The sequence below is a fragment of the Phacochoerus africanus genome, chromosome X (genome assembly GCF_016906955.1).
Source record: "Phacochoerus africanus isolate WHEZ1 chromosome X, ROS_Pafr_v1, whole genome shotgun sequence".
NCBI lineage: Eukaryota > Metazoa > Chordata > Mammalia > Artiodactyla > Suidae > Phacochoerus > Phacochoerus africanus.
In genome coordinates, this window is record NC_062560.1 from 106,234,610 (window position 1) to 106,256,501 (window position 21,892).

Here is a 21,892-nt window from a genome sequence, read left to right on the forward strand (position 1 = left end):
GAAACTTGGTTTGTATCTAGCCTAAAGGCCAACATTATAGATCTTTTAATTTGATATATGGGATTATCGACTAGGATTAGCGTCTCCTTTCTTACCACCTTGCTTAAGATGGTTATTATGAAAAAGTCAAAAATTAATCATTTCATCACTGTTTTAACCCTTGGTATAGCTGTTATGGAGCTTTTCTGCATTTATGTTTGACCTAACAATGTCAGGAGGCTGAGAGAACTAAGATGGACTGAGAACTTTCATACTCTATTGGTATTCCATTGATTCCCAAGGACCATTTCAACCCTTCCCTCATGGGCCTCAAGTGAGGGACATCTCCCAATGTGAATGAGTTGATGATAATTAAAATGGATATACTGTCTCTACTGTCCTAGTATATTGTTTGACAAGGATAGAAAAAAAAAACAAAACCAGCAATTCTGGCCAGGTTCATGTGATAACTTTCATAAATAAAAATAGGCCACTGGTTTTCTTTTTTTTAAAATCAAAATCAAGTTGTGCTTATGAAACATTTATTGCTAAGTAAAAACTCAGATTTAATATGACCTTGTGGAAGATCTGAATTTGATTGTTCCACCCTGTAAAGAGGCCAGGCTCTGTGGCAGTTATACGAGGTATGAATTTGGAGAGCAAGGTCATGGCAGCTCAGATGCCTACTGACAACCTGGTGATCCTAAGCCATCTCTGCCTATGTTTTAGTAATTCCCCCTATAGAGCACACATGACTTTTTAAATAATCAAGCTAAATAAAGCATCTGAGGAAGATTTCATGGTTGAAGAACCATTCAAGAACCACTTTGAATGACAAGCTCTAATCTGTTCCAGTTTGTTTATTATCTCCATGGGTTTTCTGGCTGGACTCAAGAGTATTCTAACTCATTTTAGGACATAAAAACACTTCTGTACATCCAAGTTATAAATCTCTTACTTTATTATACATTTATATAAAACATATGCTAGTTTCCTTCTTGAGAGATTGTGACTGGGCTTCTCAGGTCTATTTTCTATATAAGAAGTAGGTTACCATTGTCCCACATGTATTTTTTTTGTATTTTTTATAATATTTTACAAAAGTCTGAGTATAATGACTTGATGCTTCCCCTGTCTTAGTAAATATTTGCATAAGCATTCTTTTATACCTCCTTCTTAAGGTTTTATAGTCATAAACTAGCAGTGGATTTAATAATGGTTTCCCTTGGTGTCTTATTATTGGCTAAAAGGTTTGTTGGCCTATTATATTAAAACCTAAATCTCATTTTGGGTAAACTTTGTCCACATATAGCTAGTTTTACCAACAATCCTACACTGAAAGATACTTAATGAAGTTACTTCAGTATCTGAATATATTCAGTTGAATTTGGAAGATACATTTACTTATATTTTCTAAGCTAAACTTAATACTGCCATATGCTAGAGCAGTGCTGTCCAACAGAAATATAGTGTGAGACTTAAATGAAAGCTACAAACTTACCTTAAAATTTTCTAGTAGCCACGTTAAAATTTTTAAAAATGCAGGTGAAATTAATTTTAATAATATATTTTGTTTAACCCAATATATCTAAATTATTATCATTTCAACATATAATCAATATGATAACTAGTAAGGAGATACTTTAATTCATTTTACATAATAAATCTTGAAGAATGGCCATAGGGAAAGTCTTTCATTGGTCTTGATACAAAGAAAGATTTCATTTATTTCCACTGAGCAATGGGTTTATTTTTATGTTGAGGACATGGTGAATCACAGAACTGATCATGTTACCCTACTGTGTTGACTGGAAGATAGAAAACTACAATAAAATTTGATGTTATTTAGCTGTGCCCATGACTTCCTTAGGAAAAAAAAAAAGGTAACATTTCTTGACTTCCTTGCATATAGGTATGGTCACATGACTTATTTATTGGTCAATGAGATATAAATGAATATTTCCAGCAGCAGCATCAATGAAGTTTCCTTGAAAGAGAGGGGACAGGCCCTTCTCTCTTCCATTGTTACCTCTTGCCTGGAATAAAGATGTGGCTGGAGCACGGACCACCATTGTGTACTATGAAGATAAAGTTCACATCTTAGGGATAGTAGAGATGTGAGCCAGAAGAACATTTCTTTCTGAAGTCAGCATACCTCTAGATTGGACTGCCTACCTCTAGATTCCTTTTGTGTGAGAGTAGGATCACAGCTGTATCTTATTTAAGTCACTCTTTTTACCCCCCTGAGGGAGATATTTCCTGTCACTGAATCTAATCTTAGCAGACAGACCAAAAATATAAATTTTCCTTGAATGTGACTTTTATAATGAATAGCAGAACTTAAAGGGAGTGAAGAGATAGAATAAATATGTTTTAGCCAACTTTTCCATGAAACATCTATTCTAAAAACACAAGAAATAATACCATTTGGGTAGTGACAAAAAATATAATGACTCTGGAGTAAAAAGAATTTTCATATTCCTTTAAATTAATTCAGCTTTACCATGTCTAAAAATGAATTTGAGACAGCTACTAATTTATCTTCTACTTAAAAAGATTTGTCTTTAAAATGTGTCTTTACAATGAGAATTGAAATATAATGACAATAATAGCTACCATTTATTATTATAATTTAATGTCTACTATGGGAGAAGCACTATGCTAGGTGTTTCACATATACTATCTCATTTAACCCTTATAACTACCTAACAAAGTAAGAATTATTTCCCCATTTTACAGGAGAGGCTCAAAAAAAAACCAATTAACTTACTCAAGGTCACAGAATAACTCTTAGAAACAGAGCTAGCATTTGAGTTCATTTCTGTCTGAATTTTTCTATGCTGAATCTCTGACAATTTTTATAACATTGCTTTTTTTTTTTTGACACCAGCTCAGATCACTTTCATCAACCTGCTCCCCTAAATCATGATATACTGATAGTTAAGGAAGCGATGCTGAGATCCTGCCCTGTATACATGCTCATTGCAAATTTTCTAGAGAGTTGGTGGAAGTGCTGACAATGGAAAGGTAACATCTGAATGGTATACTGGACAAAAGGTCTAAACCAGAAATCACCAGAGATTTGTCTCTCCCATTAATTATGTGTTAATCAGCTGCATGAGCATATACAAATCACTCAACCTTTCTGGGCCTCAGTTTTCTCTTTTATAAAAGGAAGGGTAAAACTAGGTGATCTCTAAGATCTAATCTAGTGCCGAGATTCCATGATTATGCCAAAAGTCTATTAAAGAAGAAATAAACAAAGGGAAGACAGTTGGAAAAGAAAGTAGGCAATACTATTTAGAATGCTTTAACTTTTATTGCTTGACAAGCAGAATTCAATCTTTAAAATGAATGGACCTAGCAGAGAAGTGTGGGAAGCTCTCTTTGATTGTGGAAATTGTTTACTCTTGACTCTGCTGTTAATTTTGACTGCTAAAGCTTCAGAAATGTCTTTTGAACAATGCCCATCAGAATGTTCTTCCAATGAACACCACCTGAACTCTTTTGCTGGAATGGAATGAACTCTTTCATGCCATCCCAGGTTTGTTGGTCTCTAACGTGTTTGCACATACCTCAGCAGAAAAAAATATATTTATTTAATTGGAAGACTTAAAGTGAAAAAAAGTTATTAAAAATAAATTGAAATATGAATTTAGCTGAAAAACACATTTTGCAGTTGTATATATTGAGACCCACAGTGACTAATTAGCCTGATTAGCCTCATGGAGAGTCAGAGATACACTGGGACACCAGAGGCATCTGCTGATCTGGGTGACCTAGAGTTTTGGTGAGGGTCCAGAGTGGGGAACAGATTGTGAATTGAACCTAGGCATGCATAGGATCAGGGATCTCTATATAAAGCTACTATAGATGAAAATGTGCCTTGCAAAAACAGACTAGAAGAAAATGATCTGTCTCAGGCTTGGGTCTGAAGATGACACTTCATGGCTACTAGCCAAGTTTCATGTGAGTTTGGGCCTGAATTTGTGCTGTTTGTATGGTCCAAAAACTGTAACCTGAGATTTTTAATTTGAACTATAAATTAGTACAAATAGTCACTATGTTTTACACTTCAAACTAATACAATATTGTAAATCAACTATACTACAATAAAAGATAAAGTTTATCCTCATCTGTAATCAGACAGGTTCCTGACAGAAACAAACATAAATCTTCCTGAGACATAGAATTTCAACATATTTGAATCCACAATTAAAAAAAATAACAGAAACAAGAAAGCAAGCTATCATATGCAAGAGTTGACAGAAACAAGAAACCATAGATCCAAACACACAAAGCCTTAACATGATCTATTTATGATATGGCATATAAAATAACTATATTTAATATGTTTAAAGAAAAGAGTGTAAATAAAAACAGGATTAAGGAGAAAGAAATTGCCAAAAATTAATGAGGCATACTTGAAAAAAACTAAACTAAAATTTTAGAAATAAAAAGCAATCAACAAAATTTAAAATTTAATGGAAGGGTTAAATATCAAAATAAATAGAGATGAAGAGATAGTGAGTCAGAAGACAAATTTGAAGAAATTACCTATAATATAACAGAGAAACAAAGAAATGGAAAATAAGAAAAAGAATAAAAGACACAGAGGCCACAGGAGGATAGTCAAATGAAACTTCAAAAGGATAAAAAGTGGGAAAAATCAAGATTCAATGAGATAACGACTAAAATTTTTCTATAATTTATAAAACACATGGATTTTTATCTTTAAGAAGCTCAGCAAGTCACAAGCGGGATTTAAAAAAAAATTAATCCATACTGATCTTTAGGATAGGACACTGGGCTATGAATTCTATTGCTAACCTCAACTCTGAAGTATACACAATAAAGTAACTTTTTCCCTGTGTCTCACAGCGAATGAGTTCCTCCAGCTATAAAATAAGGAAACATTACCTACCCTGCTTACACCTTAACATTGCAAGAGTAACAGAAATTTGTTTGCTAGGTTACTGGGAATGTGGAAGCCCAAGTCCAAGTCCAAGTCAAGTTCTTTATAATAGATGCAAGTACTCATTCAGATTGTCTATGACCTCCACTTTATTAAGTTTCCAGGTGAAAACATATTGTCCTTACCCTTTAATGAAGGACTAATCTCTGTCCTTCCTATGCCTCTTTTCCTTCTTTCCAATGACTCCAAAGAATCTATGCAAAGCAAGTCTCTGGAATAGTCCTGGAGGTATTTTCTATCATCAAAGCTTAATATGGAATCCACACTGTAAAAATGACCTTGGATTATGGCCATAATAATGAAATGAAAAAAATGGATATGTAAGTATTTGGAGGAGAAAATTTAAAACCAACAGATAAATTCTTTGTTTTCATTACAGGAATGCAAGTATTATTCAGTTTATTTGGGGAGATGTGTGGGCTGTTCTTCAATATCTCTGATCATCTGATTTTGCACAGGACTGGGACAACTTATTCTGATTGTTACCCATGACCTGGCCACCGATTTTACAAAACTGAATTCTGGCTTCCTTCCAGCTCTTTCAGCCATCTCCTCTAGAGATCTTTTCAATCTCCTCCTTCCCCCATCAGAGGAGCAGGCAGCAGGTCAGACTGTGGAGGTAGGCATCCAGATAGCCACTTTTCTGCAGGATCTCACCTACGGGGCTAAATACACCTTTTAGATAACACCCTTTTCTGGGTCTATTTTCATTTCATGTAGGTAAACTCGAATTGAGGAAAAAAAAAATGCCAAATAGCAAATGAACTTAGAATTCACAATAAGAGTTTGGGTAAATGAGAGCAATGCATTTAATAGTGCAGCACAAATGTTTCCTGTTTTCTTTGTCTGCTCCTATTGGTCTGTCCAAATTCATTCCTTATTATGAAGTGTAGTTTAACCATGTAAATAAGCATGCATCCTCAAGCTCATGCTTACTTAATTACATTTTCTTGCCTAATAATTGGCACCTTATTTTAATATATGTCCCTGGTTTGCAAAACAACTCTAAAGCTTTAATGTCCTGGAACAGTTAGTAGAGTTAGCTCAGATTTACAGAAAGGAAGCTTCAAATTTACCACCTTGTTCAAACTTGTCAAATTGTCAAAAGTTTCACTGGATTTTTCCATGGCAGCCTGCTAATGATGGCAGAACAGGTATGGTTTTTATTGTCTCAGAACAAAATGTAAAAGATGTATTCTGAAAACATTTGATATTTGATGTGCTTTGAACACTTCAGTATATATATAATCTTATGGCTATTAAATGAACTCTTTTATAAAGATAAGGGATTTTTGAATCTGAAAATATTTGGGGGCTCAATTTATATTTTCACTTGAGACAAAAAATATTTAGGGGTGACAAACCACCTCTTTGTAGGATATGTTGCTAGGAAATCATGATAATGGTATGATTTTTTCCATTTCATATCTACCTTCCAAAGATATTTATGTGGATTCCATTTTACACACTTTATCTGACTTGGAATTCTCTTAAGGATGCTTTTGGGTTGTATTTCTAATGCACCAATGTACTTCACTTACTGATTCAATAAATCTAGAGTTAATGTTTTGACCTCACTGTAGTGTTAATGGTGTAGCCACTATGTTTCAAGTGGGGATCTATTTTATTAAATCAATCAAATCAGAGTCACCTTAAGGTTTATCCTTTATTTTTAACTGAGTAGAAAAAGAATTGCTTTAAAATACATTTGATCAGAGGTTGTCATACTTTGAATAGAAAGTTAAAGATAATTAAGCCTACATAGGAATTAGTCATAAGCCTTTTGTTTTGGATACTAAAAAGCACTATAAAACGCTGCACCATGTTTCAGTGACTAGTCTATATTTGAGCTTTTCTTTCAGTCCAGAGAATCTGTAGCATTATAATATATTAACATTATTTGCTAACTAACAGAAACCTTTCTTTGGAGGACTCGCTATTGTTCTAAGAAATTTATGTGTGTTTTCCAAACTGAATAGGGAGAAGTACTTGCAATCCTAGGATTTTAATCTGGGTACATGGATGATATCTTTTCTACTGAGGATACTTAATTTTAGTTACTTTATATATGAGTGGATTTTTCTCTTCAGTGGCATGATGAATGACTATATAGTTGTGCCTGCAGCATGTGCATTAGATTTTGAACAACACTTCTTTATCAAATGGAATGTACACCCCTGCTGTTACTGTGTTATCTGCAGGAAAAATACAGTGTATACACTAATCATTTCAAATGGCCTAATCAATACCTGGAAACTGCAGGAAAGTGATGCATTGTATGTGATAGACATGTAGAATCAAATGAAAATCTTTTGATTATTGGCACTTTCAGTAAAGGGGAAAATTAATAATCTTTTAAAAGCATATGATGCTTGTTATAACCAAGGAAAGTTTTCCTAGCAATAATAATTACATGAGCCTTTTACAACTTCCTCCTCTAATTATCTGTTTTATTAGTAGATGCATATCACCATCCATTAGGGAACACTCAAAAACATAATGAGACATTGTTATACACACATATCTTTATGTGTGTATGTGCATGTATATCTCTATAATGGTGGTAGATTCTCAAATAACATGGTCTATATATCAAAGTATGGATGTCTTTATAATGAAAACAAACCTATTTCCAATTAATATTTTCTCACCATAAATAATACGGAGTTAAGAGAGTTTATGGACTGCATCCATGAACCATGCATAATCAGTGTCAACAGCTCAAGATACAGGATCAAAACTCAGGAGTTCCCGTCGTGGCTCAGTGGTTAACGAACCCGACTAGGAACCATGAGGTTGCGGGTTCTGTCCCCAGCCTTGCTCAGTGGGTTAAGGATCCGGCGTTGCTGTGAGCTGTGGTATAGTTGCAGACACGGCTCGGATCGCGCGTTGCTGTGGCTGTGGTGTAGGCCGGCAGCTGTAGCTCCGATTTGACCCCTAGCCTGGGAATTTCCATATGCTGCAGGTGTGGCCCTAGAAAAGGCAAAAAAAAAAAAAGAATCATAGATCTCAGTGTTGAAACGCGCCGCCTCATGGGCTATTTGGCTAATCTTCTACCATTTCAAAAATGAGGCATCTTAGACTCAAATAAGTTAAATGAGTTACTCAAAGTCACTGTGCTGTGAATACACACATGCACGTGCCCACACACACAGTATCATCTTTCTGATAGACAAGATGGTCGCATGTCATAAGATAGTCTAAAAACAAATATCCATATAACAAAAACTTACAGACTCTTCAGAAACTAATCCCTCTTGGATGGGGTACATGATGCTCGTACCTCAGATGATTTCTGTTTTATATATATATATATATATATATATATATATATATATATATATATATATATATATATATCTGAGGTTCAGAGATACTCTAGGGCCTAATGTTCCATCTCTCTAGCTGATCCATACAGTTCTAAGATCCAGTATAATGAGAGGGGCTCATAGTAGAGAAAGGCAGAAGCTGTCTTCTCTTTGCAAATGCTTATCATCTATGAATTTCACTGTTGGTTTTCTGAGAGTAACAACAGAGTGGCTCAGAGAAAGTTTCATTAAGAAGAAAGGACTACAAAGCTCTAAACTCTGCTTTTATGCTCCTCTTCAAAGACTGTGTGACCAGGAGAAGGCAGATTTTACAAAAGAAATGTAGTAGATGCGTCTTACAGTGCTGATCTTAGAGGCCAGGCCAGTACCTTTAGCATAGGCTCAATATATTACTGAGATTTCATGGCAAGGAGTTCTATTTTAAGGGAGCATGATTTGACCTGCAGTATATCCAAATCTAAACTACATTATAATAAGCTTCTATTGTATTCCTCTTGAGGTATTTTTAAAGACTAATGAGTTAGCCTTTGTGAAGTACCATGAGACCCTCAGGTTAAAGAAACCTATATTAAGTATCAATTCAACGCTGCTAACAATACTCAATGTACCTAGAAAACAGACTGAAAATAATCAGTAAACCATTCACTGCAGTTCCCTTGGTATCAGAGCAGCACAGTTAACATGCTAACAGCTAAGCTTCATGTGCTTAGAGGAAGAAAATGATCAATGGCAAAGAGCATATCCACCTTTGAAATGACATGATCCATTATAAGAATCAGATGTTAAATTGCTTCCTGTACTGAGCACACTCAATTAAAAGTCTGCACAGTGAGATCATCTCGATGGTTAAATATGCTCTGTGGGAACAACCTTTATGGAGCTTAAAAATCACAGAAGGACTATTCCTACCATGGCACCAGAGATTTGGAAAACATTTCCTTCCCCTATTTTCGAGTTGGTAGTTTTATTAGGAAGCCTTTTGCCTGAAAGGCTGCTGAGTCTGGGGTCATACCTATTCACCTTTTTGCTTCTTTGAGCAGGAGAGGCTCCTAGTGTTCTTTTTCTATTGGGTCCAGAATGGATAATGCGGCTTTAGTCCACATTCTAATTTAGTCCACATCTAGTTCACATTGCATCTGGACAAGAATGTGTCATTCATGCACTTTGATATTTTATACCCTTCATCTCCTTGAACTTTCCTTTTTCAGTAAGCTAATGTATTTACCCGAGTCCCTGTATTCACCCAACTCTTTAGTGGGGGTGAGGGTGGAGGGCTGAAAAGAACACTAGACGTGGAATAAAATCAACAGAACTGGTCTGTGGTCTTAGACAAGTTAACCTCTCTGACCTTCAGTTTCATCATGCAGTTCTTGTTTATTGTTTACTGTCTATCTCTCTCAGCCAGTCTGTAAGTTCCATTAGTGTAGGAACTTTGTAGTCTTCACTGATATACAGCCCAAGAGCTAGTACATGGCAGATAGTAAGTGTTTCAAGAAAATTTTTTCAGAGTGACCTGTCTAAAATGCAAACACGGTCTTTTTTTTTTTTTTTGTCTTTTCTAGGGCCACATCTGTGGCATATGGAGGTTCCCAGGCTTGGGGGCCAGTCAGAGCCGTAGCTGCCAGCCTATGCCAGAGCCACAGCAACGCGGGATCCAAGCCACGTCCGCAACCTACACCACAGCTCATGGCAATGCTGGATCCTTAACCCGCTGATTGAGGCCAGGGATCAAACCCGCAACCCCATGGTTCCTAGTAGGATTCCTTAACCACTGAGCCACGATGGGAACTCCCAAACATGGTGTTGATACTAACCTCTTTAAACCTCTTCAATGACTTTTCCATTGTCTTCAGGATCAAGTCCAAACTCCAAAGTATGACATACAAGGCCCTTCAAGGTCTTTGAAGTCTTTTGTGACCATTTCCTAGACCTTCAGGTAATGTCAAATACACCTTGCACATTACATCTCTCTCTTTTATAGCACTTAGTGAGAGATTTTTTTCAATTTTTGTCCACATTTGTCTCCCCCAACTATAGATATAGTCATCATAAAGTATCCCATTGCCTCCCCTGATGACATGGACACAATAGGGGCTCAACAGCACAAACAAACAATTCAATGAGGAGGTTAGAATGGTGCCCTGGTTCTCACAGCTAGGGGCAGACTGCCTCACCTCTCTGTGCCTCAGTGCATTAGAATCTGTAGGGATGCTGAGGCAGGTGAATTAGAGGCCGCCACATTAGTGAAACACTGGACCAGATATCTCCACACTTCTTTTAGACCTAATTTTTGATGGGGCTCTCATTTTTTCTCATTGTTTGATTTATTTTGGTGAGTACGTGTGGTTTGAGGTGAAGGAGGAGTAGGGTAGGCCATAAGGGACATCATCTGGAAGAGCAGGAAGGAGGCCGAGTGAGAAGCATACTCAAAATTAGCCTTTTCCTCCCCTCTGAGTGATTTTCTTCTTTGCTGACAGGACTGATGTGTGTTTTTGTATGTTAGGTGGTAGGGGTGGGCTGTGGAAAAAGAAACTCTCAGCATGTTGAACTTAATGTTGATTCATTAGAAATACAAATATTTGAATTTGTGCAACTGGTGAGTATAATATTATCAGGAATTTTAACCAATTCTGAGGCATCAGGAAGGACACATAAGGGATGTGAGTGGCTTAAGGGAGGAACTGTATGATACAGAATCCCTATTCAATCATTAACTGTTTATTAAATTATATATAAAAGGCAAGTTTTGGACTCGATGTTAAGAACCCTATCATGGTAAAGATATTACATGTTGGTATTCTGTAGGGTTCTGTCTTTCTTCATTCTCATTTCTGCACTCTTTTTGGTAATTAGTGTGTACTCCTATGGTCTGAACTATATCCCAAATATTTGTCTCCAGTTCAGGATTCTTTCATAAGTTCCATTCTCAACTATCAGTCCCTCACTGGACAGACCCATCTGGATCTTCTGCAGACAATTCCAACTTAGCACATCCACCACTGAGCTCACCATATCCTAACCCTCTGTCCCAAACCTGCTTTTCCACCTATGCTTTTCCCCCTCTCAGCTGGTGGTACTTCCTTTGACCCGATCACCCAAAGTAGTTTTCCATGGCTTCTCTCCTCTCAGCTGCCATGATGACTCCCTTCTGTCTTTACCTCACCATTCTCACAACTACAGTTCCAATTCAGGCCCTCCTCCCCCCATCTCAAGCCTGGATTGCTCCTATAATCACATTGCACTTGTCTTATGTCCCTATATCATCCATCTCCAAAGGTCTTCTTGGTTGCCATCAGAGTGGTCTTACTTAAAGTGCATTTTGTTATACACAGCTCCTTGGCTTCTTAGGAAATGCAAATTCCTTAGCATGGTGTATAAATAGAACTCCCTGTGTTCTGGACCCTGCCCATCCCTCCAATTTTATCTTCTTCCAGATGCCTAGGTGCAATTACACCCAATGACTTGAAGTCTCTAAATGCGTCATTTGGATTCACATTTCTATTTCATTAAGTTATTCCTTCTGCCTGGAATGTTCTTTCCTCTGTTGTCCACCTGACAAACATGTAATCATCTTTCTAGTGTTCATTCAAGTGTTGGGACTTTGCAAAGTCTTCTTGACTATAGGGCCCTCTTTGTGCTGTGTGACACATGGCCCTAGACACAGTCCAACAATGCTACTTTTTTATACACGGTGAATTAGGTGATGGGCTCCCAGAAGACAATACAGTACAATGGTTCAATGCACAAACATGAAGCCAGAATACCTAACTGGAAATTCTGACTCTGGGCAAGTTATTTAACCTCTCTGTGCCTCATTTTCCTCATGTGTAAAATGAGCATAATTATAGTACTTATAGAGTTGTTATGAAGATTAAGTAAACATATGTCCAACACTTAGAATAATGCCTAATACATAATAATTGTTATGTAAGCGTATGCACTAATAATAATGCTAATGTTATTATTATTATTTTAAATGTGAAGCTCTAGGCCATGATGCTATATCTGACACATGGAAGAATGGAAGGTGTTTAATCGCATTTAGTAGATAAGTAATTAATTTAGAACTATATTGTATAGTTCCACTTACTTTCCTTTTGTAACCATTCTCTAACTTGTTCAGTGTGTGCCCTCTACTAGACCATAAGCTCCTTGTGTGCAAGCACTGTGTCCATCTCATTCATCACTAGAGCCCCAGCACCAAGCACCACGCCAAGCACGCAGCAGGCACACATATATTTGTTAAGTGTATAGATGAGTGATTTTTAAGATCTACATTTTAGCTATTATTACATTGTCTTTAGCCTTTTAATCATTTTCTGAAATTGTAAAATGCAATCCTTTCTCCCATATTACTTATATATGAGACAACAAAATTTCATACAATGAAGTATTATGTTAGCACTAATTCTCTTCACAGAGGGATTCCCCTGTTTCTTTTATAGCACAAGACTGCAGACTTTGGGGTTCATAAACTAATTCAGGTGCTCACAGAATACCTGTCCTTTCTACTTATCATGTGCCACTTTATATCCTCAACAAAATTCATCAGCAGAGGCTTTGTAGGAGTTATTATTTTTATTAATTTAATGAGCACGTGGTCTGAGGATAAGAAAAAAAGTTATAAAGTATGACCCCTTATTTTTGTTTTAAGTAGAAAAACAAGTTATGTACACAAATACCTACATCACGATGCCTTTCTGCCTCTCTAACCATGAATACGATAGGATTTCAGAGGATCCTATTAATATGATCAGGAAGAGAATGGCTAAAACTGTACTTGATCTTGGTGGGTGAGTTGGATTTCATAGGTGGAAAAAGAACAGCATTCCATGCTGAGGAAAGGGTTCAGAGCAAAGCAGGGGTAAGGAGAGCATACAGATTACTTTGGTAGAAGGAGGGATTTATATAGAACGTGGAAGTACAAGATAGGCTGGAAGTAGAGATTTGGAATAGTTTGTGGTGGGCTTTTGATAATAGGCTAGGATATCTGAAGGTTGTATCTATAAGCCATGGCAAACTGTGGATGATGTCAGGGTAGAGAACAGGAAAAGGAAGGTAAAGTTGTGGGAATAGTACTTGGGCAGGAATATATAATATATAATAGGGGTAAAGTGCCTGGGCTAAGTTGAGTTTTTAAGTGATGGAACGCCCAGTGTTAATACTCTGCAGGTGATTGGAAATGAAGTATTACTAAAGTATGGAGAGACATAGATTTGAAATAATCTATATAGAACTGATAATAAAAAGCTTGAGAATGGATGAGAAAACTATAGGAGAATACAGAATGAGGACAGAGGTTCAAGTTCAGAACTATGACAATGAAAAATATGATTAAAAAGCCAGAAATATATTGTATATGAAAATCCAGTAAAATGCTAGCTTAGGAAATACATGGAAGCCCCTTATGACCTATGAAGGCATGGAGATTAGACTCTAAGAGATATTACATTAAGACAAACGGCAATAAGAACTTGATAGTTAAGGAATAAGCAGAAGCAAACTCTGCTGTACCTGTTGAGCAGTCAGATCCTGTCCACTTGGGATCACAGCTGCACATTCCAGTGTCCAGAATAAAAGTCCCATGTCCTGAGCACTGCTCTTGACATATAGGAAGTGGAGTTTCACAATTGACTCCTCCCCAACCAGTAGAACAGTGACATTCTCCTTTTACACAGATGCCATGGTTGGAACACATAGGGTCTAGGCAGTCCTCTGAAGGCCGAAAAAAGGGGGAAAAAGGTTAAAAGTGAACAGGCCTGGCGAGTACACCTTAGGATAATGAAACCAAGAGACATTGATTTCCTAATAGTGTATCATTTATGCTGTTTTAATCAGGCAATAAAATGACTCATGTAATTGCTGTGTTCAAATCAGAAGATTATTAACACTTAAAAATATGGTAAGCTATCATAAAGGTTGCAACTTAAATTTAGAAGGAAACCACACATACATTGCGTGAAATGGTGAGCACTGTGTCGTATTCTCGCACAAATGAGTGGGGACCAGTGTGGGCCTTCATAGGAATTCTCGAGCTTTGCAAAAAAGATCAAGATCTTTGGTAAGCTATTCTTTATCTCTTCTGAAATTGGAACCACAGCGCTAAGAAATGGCTTTTAGTTGATGTGTCTAGAGGAGTTTTTGTATATATTTAAGTTTGGATTATTCAAGGTATTGGGTGAGGTGATTGCTGTTGCAGGAAATCACACAATATAATCAATTTCTTATAATCTCTCATTTATTCCCAAGAAGCACTGAAAAAGCAACATTTTAAACATAATTTAGGAGTTCCCATCATGGCGCAGTGGTTAACGAATCTGACTAGGAACCATGAGGTTGCGGGTTCGATCCCTGGCCTTGCCCAGTGGGTTGGGGATCCCGCGTTGCTGTGGCTCTGGCGTAGGCTGGTGGCTACAGCTCCGATAAGACCCCTAGCCTGGGAACTCCATATGCCGCGGGAGCAGCCCTAAAAAAGGCAAAAAGACTAAAAATAAACATAATTTAAACATTCTTTTCTTTATGGCTTCTCCTATCAGGACACTGTGACATAGTTTTCAATGCTTTAGAATATCACAGACTCAATTATATTTGTGTCTGATTCTGTGAAGTCTGGAAATTTTTGGACACATTCTAAACTATTTTAGAAGTCAGTTCCTGTGATTGCCTAGGGGAAAATTATTTTGTGCTTTTTTTCTCATGGGAAATAGGAAAGTTGATCTCCAAATTTCTGATCTTCCCATACAAATAAGATGCGACTAAAATAATTTAACCATGACACATGCTTTGAATTACTTTTCCAGCAAAGGAAATAGACTGATACAACTTGTCTTCATTGAGAGACTGTCCTAGTTTTAGGGTGTGGCATCTGGCCATTGGAATAGAGTAGTATAAGCATTATTATACTAAGTGCTATTGCCATTATAATTAGCCCATGATCTCAGGGTCATTAGCACAATGCTTTAATACCTAATCTAATCGGCAAATAAACACCACACGGTGCATCTAATTTGATCCATTCATTATTTGGAGGGAGAAGGAAAGTCTAAAATGTAGAATATTGTTTCAGAAGGAGGTCATTTTGTAACTTCAAAATACAATAATTTAAATAAACAAAATGGTATTTAATTTAATAAAGTTTATTTTTTTAAAGGCCCCCTTCAATGAATAGGTAAGTCATACTCAAGTCAGAGGCACAAAGTCATATGGCTGGAGGTACCAGGTGAGATGGGCTGGAGGTATGAAAACAGGGAATAAGTGTCCAGTTTAAAGGAAGCTGCTACTATTTTGCTCCAACCACTGCCACCATGTAGGAGTGTGGGTCCAGGGTTATCAGATTTTCTAGTTGTTCAATAAAGGCTAGAAATAGGGATTTTTATATGATACTTCTCTATTTTAAATTTTGACAAATAAGTCACATTAAACAACAACGAAAACACTACCACCCCACTATGTGAACCAAAAAAACCCATCCATAGGCCCAGCTTAGCCTGTGACCTGCTGGTCTGTGACGTCTGACTTAAAACATTTTTATAAAAAAAAAAACAAACCGTACTTAAAAAGTTTATACCTTTAAACATGGTATTCCTTACTATATTGCTTATCCTATAAATTCTCTTAGTGGCATCTAGAAGGCAAATTTAAGTGAAGTCCTTTATCAACTACTTACAAAATTTAAACTAGAAGAGTCTAAATTAATTAATTGTAGATGTTGTGATGGACACGATTTTTTGGTGAATGTATGTGTGTGTCCATATAGTATGTGAATGTACAACTTAAATATAATGCTTGCAGTTGGATCCCCATAAAAACAGTTTCCAAAAGTAACTCAGAAACTCTGATGCCTTGCTTAGGCCCAACACCATTCACTGGAACAGATACAATCTTCATACCAAAATTCTACTATTGCTAATGGGAGGTGGAAAGCTAAACTCTTGCTTGCTCATAGAGCAGAATGAGATTAAACCCTTTAAAATGCTGTGTAATAGTCTTAATGAGCCATCTTTAAAAAGCAATTATAAAGCATTTTCAGCAGCTTCTTTCCTGAACAACAGTTGTGATGAGACCATCTCCCATGGTAATGGTTTAATATTATTTCTGAAATCAGTCTTATTTGAGGAATGTGGCATGAAAAAGGTCTGATTACTAGTAAACTTATTTTCCAATATGTTGTCTTTAAATAATAAAACTATTGCCATTTCAAAGTATGTTTAGTAAATGATAAAAAACAATTGACTGTGTATGTGTGAAATATCCTTTGGGGCAAATTTTAAAACAAAGGCATTGTCTTCACACTCATTAGTGGTAAATCTGCTTCCTTAGGCAGGGAGGTCAAGTTTCAGTATGAGGTATATAACAATAAATAATATAAAGAAATAATAATAATAGTAATTACAAATCACTCCCAAAGAAAATATTCATGAAATGGTTCAAATGTGCACATATTATTATTTTTATGTGTTTTAAAGTAAGATGTAGGCTAGTGCACTCTGTAACAATGAAATCATATAAATCAACACCTAAAATCATCATTATAGAAATTCTCAAGTTATAAAATAGTGTTCAAATGAGGGGGGAAATGCTATTTTTCACTACTGCTCTGCAAGTGTCACAGATACAGACTCATGTTAATATTAGAGACTGTCAGAAGAGACATGAACTCCCCCCATTCCATGCACCAAGTAGACAAGTTGAGCATTTATGGTTTGCAAAGACCACTAACATAACTACTAGAAACATAGACTGACACCTTGGACAATTCAGTGAGAGAAAAGCCTGGAGCAATAGATTCAAACAGGGCTCTGACCTTCCTCGCATATTTCTCCTTTGTATCCTGGCACACAGATACAGACTCCCATGATGCAGGTGCCATGGCCAAAGCACGTTGGGTCAATGCATTGCTCTTCTGGAACGTCGCACTCTGGCCCCTTCCAGCCATTTCGGCAGACACAGTGTCCTTTCTCGTATTCTCCATTCCCGCCACACAGCACAGGGCAAGAATCTGAAGGTTGGCAAATGAACTTGTAATGTTCTCATAATGCTTTTAAAATCTCCAAGGAGCAGTTCTCTATTGATTCTCGTATAATATTTCTGGCAAAAATTTTTACTATTTCTGTCTTAGCCTTTATTAAACAGGCACATGTTCATGATTACAAACAGAATTTTCCTCATGGGGTTGGGGGAAAGACAAATTATAAAAACATTCTGAGTGGAGAAATTATTTCAAACACTTGCTTTTGAGTCCACCATACTCTCAAACAACAATTATTATTATCATCATTATTATTAGCAAGGGTTTTCTCTCTTACATTTTCTTCCTCCTCAAGCAGGTGCATGCTACTTTCAGGAAGAAAAACTTGAAAATTTGGAAAACTAATAGGGAGTTATTCATATTAGAGAATCTTAGCTTTAACAAGTTGTGCATTTGAAGAGATTTATGCTGGACAGATGTCTACTCCTATTCCACATTGTGTAGACTCACTCTGCTTTGTCATTGTTTATCTCCTTATTAAAAACATGGGCTTCCTGAGGGCAGGGCCTGTATTTTGTATGTTATGTAAATATATTTTTTCATACCAGTCATCATACCTACTCCCACCCCCACCTCAGGATCTACCACAGTACTGGGAAACTAGCAAGTACTGTAGAATTCTATGTTAAAGAGAATTTAATCTAAAGAATGTGAGTGCTAAGAAGCATTAGATTAAAGTACAAGCAGACTGAGAACTTGAAGAATACATTGCAAATAAGCAGAAAGCTTCTCTAAAGTAAAAACTGTAAGCTTACGGGAAAGCAGTGTGATTTCCCATAGCTTTTCAAGAATTAAACTATGGGCAAATCTAGGACACAGTGAAGTTTGAAAGTTTAACTTCTGCCTTTCTGTTTTTACTTTCTAGTCTACTCAGCCATTGGATGACCGCCCACCCCTTCTGGTTTACACTGGTATGGATAAGCGATTACCTACTCTACCCTTCAAGTTCATCCTTTATAAATGCGTTTATGAAGGAAATAGAAGTATCATGTAGTGGTTGGGTCAGAGGACACAAATACAAATCCTAGCTGTTAGATAACCTTGGTTAAGTTATTTCGTTGCCCATAAAGCTGGAATAACAGATCTACATCATAGGGCACAGCAAGTTCTCAACTTTTGGTAGCAGCAGTGGGGCATGTTGCTGCTACTGCGGCTGCTGCTACTACCAGTCGTATCCCTTCACCTCCTCTTCCTCCTATTGTTACTGATTCTGAGTCCTCAAATGATACCTAGTTCCCTAATCGATCAGTATAACAGAGCAATATTACCTCTAGCACAGTCAGGCCCAAGGAATCCTGGGAAACAGTGACAATGGCCAGAGATACACTCTCCATTTCCATTGCAATTGGTCGAACAGTCATCCATTATTTCTATTAATAGAGAAAAAAAGGGAAACAATGAACTAATCCATAGGCTGTAGTCCTAAATTTTTTCTAAATTGCAAAAACTCTGGGCTTATAACAATCTTGCCCTCTACTATCTACAGAGCACTTACTATTTAAAATCAGATGCCATGGATTTCTGTAAGATGTCACATGCAGTACAAAATTATTAAAAGTGCCCTGGATTTGCTGAATTGGCTATTCAAGAGTGGAACTAAAAACCAACCTCACTTCTTAAGTGCATAAAGGGTCTAGATGAGTTGTATTCTTATGAGACATTCATGATAAAGCTAAAAATGTACTGGGATTATAGGTCATTTCTCAAAAGCAAAATGGGCTTTAAAATGCAGCCCAGAAGACCAAGCCTATTGTTTAGTTTTCAATTTTAGGTTGTAGCAAATAAAAATTTCTTCTCCAGCACCTTAAAATATTTAATCTACTATCATGACAGCTTAAATATGATAATCAGTATTTCATTTTCATTAATAAGTGACAATGGAAAGCTTTTAAAGTAAGTGTTCATATTAAATTCACCACTACTAAAAGCATTAGGACCTAAGTATTTTGCTGAGAAATGCTTTTTTGACTGTAAATGCTGATCAGTTCTCTGCCACTAATTTCCCTTCAATCCATTCTTAGGGAAGAGCAGGTTTCAGGGGAACTGAGAAGATGCTGAAGGTGCCCATAGGTAGTTCTGGTGACATAAAGATGTGCCATGCAACAGAAATTTGATAAGCCTTGTGCTAAGTAACTTGATTGGAAAGGTATAAAGTTGTTAAAAAAATCAGTTTCTGACAACATTAAAAATTGTTACTAGTTTAAAATTGTATTTGAGTAGAATAGCATCAAATTCCAAGTCCATGAACTATTATGATATACATGCTTTACTCCTGTAGTTTAAAAAAATATATCATCTTCTCATTACTCTTCTCCATAAGTTTTCCATAACTTAACACTGCTGAATTCTGAGGTTTATGTTCTGGCTCATTAAATTCATACTTCTCATATGTACCACTTTTTTCTTTTCATTCCAAACTACCTACTTCATCTAGTTTCACTTGGATAAGCTATTTCCAATTTAGAAGGAGATGTTCTAGGAAGTGGTCTTGGCCTCTTCCACTGAACCACGAGTATTTATAATGAGGGTTGAGAAATAGCAGTTTCTTCAATTGTGGCCTTTTGACCACTTATATCGGTAGGATCACCTGGGCACTTAAAATGCAGATATCTGAGCTTCACTCCAGATTTATTGAATCTATCTCTGAGGGATGCAGCCCAATAATCTACATTCTAGCAAATACCTCAGGTGACCCAGCAGGTGATGGCCAAATTAAAGTATCAAGAACCAATGCTTCAAATAGTAAACTTGCCCTATGGTTAGAGGAATTCTAATCTAGACTTGGAATCCTGCCTTGGGCAGAATAAAAGCAAGAGGAAAAAAGTGGCATCTAGTTCACTTAGGGGATTCTTAGAAAGCTGAGAATGAATCCAGTGGCTGTGTAGATAGCCACTTTTATTATCAATCGAAGGAGATTATTCTTCTGACATCCATGTGAATATATCAGATTCCTTTTTTGCAGGTTTATGATTGTCTGTTCTCTGATCCATGTGCTAGAAGACTGAACTGGATAAGAAACTGATGCATGGCATTTGCTGAACTACAACTGAGCTGGCAGGAATATAACATCTGACAAAGAGCTAACCATTTTTAACTCACTAAAATACTAGTTGTTTTCAGAAAATCATTACTTTTTAAAAAGGTCATTATGAAAAGACACAAAGAGTTTTTTTTTTCATTCAGAGATGGAACAATTATTTATCTATTTTCTTATTTAGCTTTCTTGTATCAGAAGTAGTGGCAGCTCTTAAACCTACACTTGAATTTCCCCTGCCCTGGATGGTTAATAGGAGGGCATGGAGGAAGCTTTCAAAGGTAAATATAGTTGAATTTAATTTCACACCAGGTCCTACTGACAACTTTATGGAAGCAGCCTTGTAGGAATGTAGCTATTGTAGAAAAAATGTTTAATAAAGTTTGCTATCAAAGTAAATAAAAATCAGCACATTTTATTGACTTATCTAAGAATTGTCCCAGGGCCCAAAATGCTGCACAGAGCTTAACACCAGCAATGCAAATGAGAAGAGAAGGTAACATAGGAGGTTTTAGAAGCTGCCACCTCTGCTGGGTATCAAAGAGACATTGAGATAGCCTAGGGACTCCAGAAGGAGGATGGCTATAGCACGAACACATAAATAACTAGTGATGAAAAAGAATGTGCTTTTCTATTTATATTGGCCTCCAGGAAGCTTTGCCTTCTATCTTTTAAATCTTATTTCAGAATTACTTCCTAGACACCAGTTCATTAAATCATTTTAAAGTTCTATGCTTAAAACCCCATTCTAAAGCCCTTTAGTATCTGCATCTGCACCAATGATGGGTTTTGCTTCTGGCAGGTATTCTCATGGGAGAAATGAAAGGTAATGAATAATCATATGGAATGAGTATAGTCTAAAAGGCATGGGCTTTGGAATCAGACACCAAGTATCTCCAATCTCAATTTTGCACATGCTGGCTGTGAGACTTTACCAAATTATTTACTCATTCCAAGTCTCCATTTCCTTATTTGTAATATAAGTATCACTACACCTATGCTATCAGGGTTGTGATGAGAATCAAACAAGATAACCAAATGTAAAGTACCCAGTGCAGTGCTTGGGGCAGAGTGGCACTCCATAAATGGTATATATTATCATGTTATTGAGCAGGTTGGCTGAGATTAAAGGATATTGATAACTATGTCTATATGACTAGAAAATAATAAGTATAGGCCAGTGGCTAACCTATATTAGTCATTCAATAAATTTTGGTTATTGATGCTGTTTTGATTCCTTTGAATAGCAGACCAAATATAGTTAAGATCACAATGATTCTAACATTACCATGAAATAGACAACTGACCAGCATTTCTATTAGAAAAGTTCATACAGAACATAGTTTGTTTAATCAAATATATTCTCTTTTTTTCTATGGTTAAGATAAATTACAAAAACATTAAAATAATGGGGAAAATTTAGAGTAAATGACTTATATAACTTTGATTTGGGGGAAATTTACTTGGATTCTCTTTAAGCAGCATTGTAGAAGAAATGTTTCTGTTGCTTCTAATCTTAAAAAAAATAGAAAAAGTGAAGAAACTGG

General features: G+C 36.4%; 1 protein-coding gene across 1 annotated transcript in view; it reads right to left on the reverse strand.

Annotated features, from left to right (window-relative positions):
* LOC125118205 (teneurin-1) overlaps positions 1 to 21,892 on the reverse strand; it is a 353,178-nt gene that overhangs the window by 226,760 nt on the left and 104,526 nt on the right. Inside the window, exons 6-8 of the mRNA XM_047764372.1 lie at positions 18,580 to 18,681; positions 17,087 to 17,281; positions 13,798 to 13,998 (exon numbers count right to left, since the gene is read on the reverse strand). Of these exons, the coding sequence (XP_047620328.1) occupies positions 13,798 to 13,998; positions 17,087 to 17,281; positions 18,580 to 18,681 (498 nt within the window). The remainder of the gene's footprint in view (positions 1 to 13,797; positions 13,999 to 17,086; positions 17,282 to 18,579; positions 18,682 to 21,892) is intronic.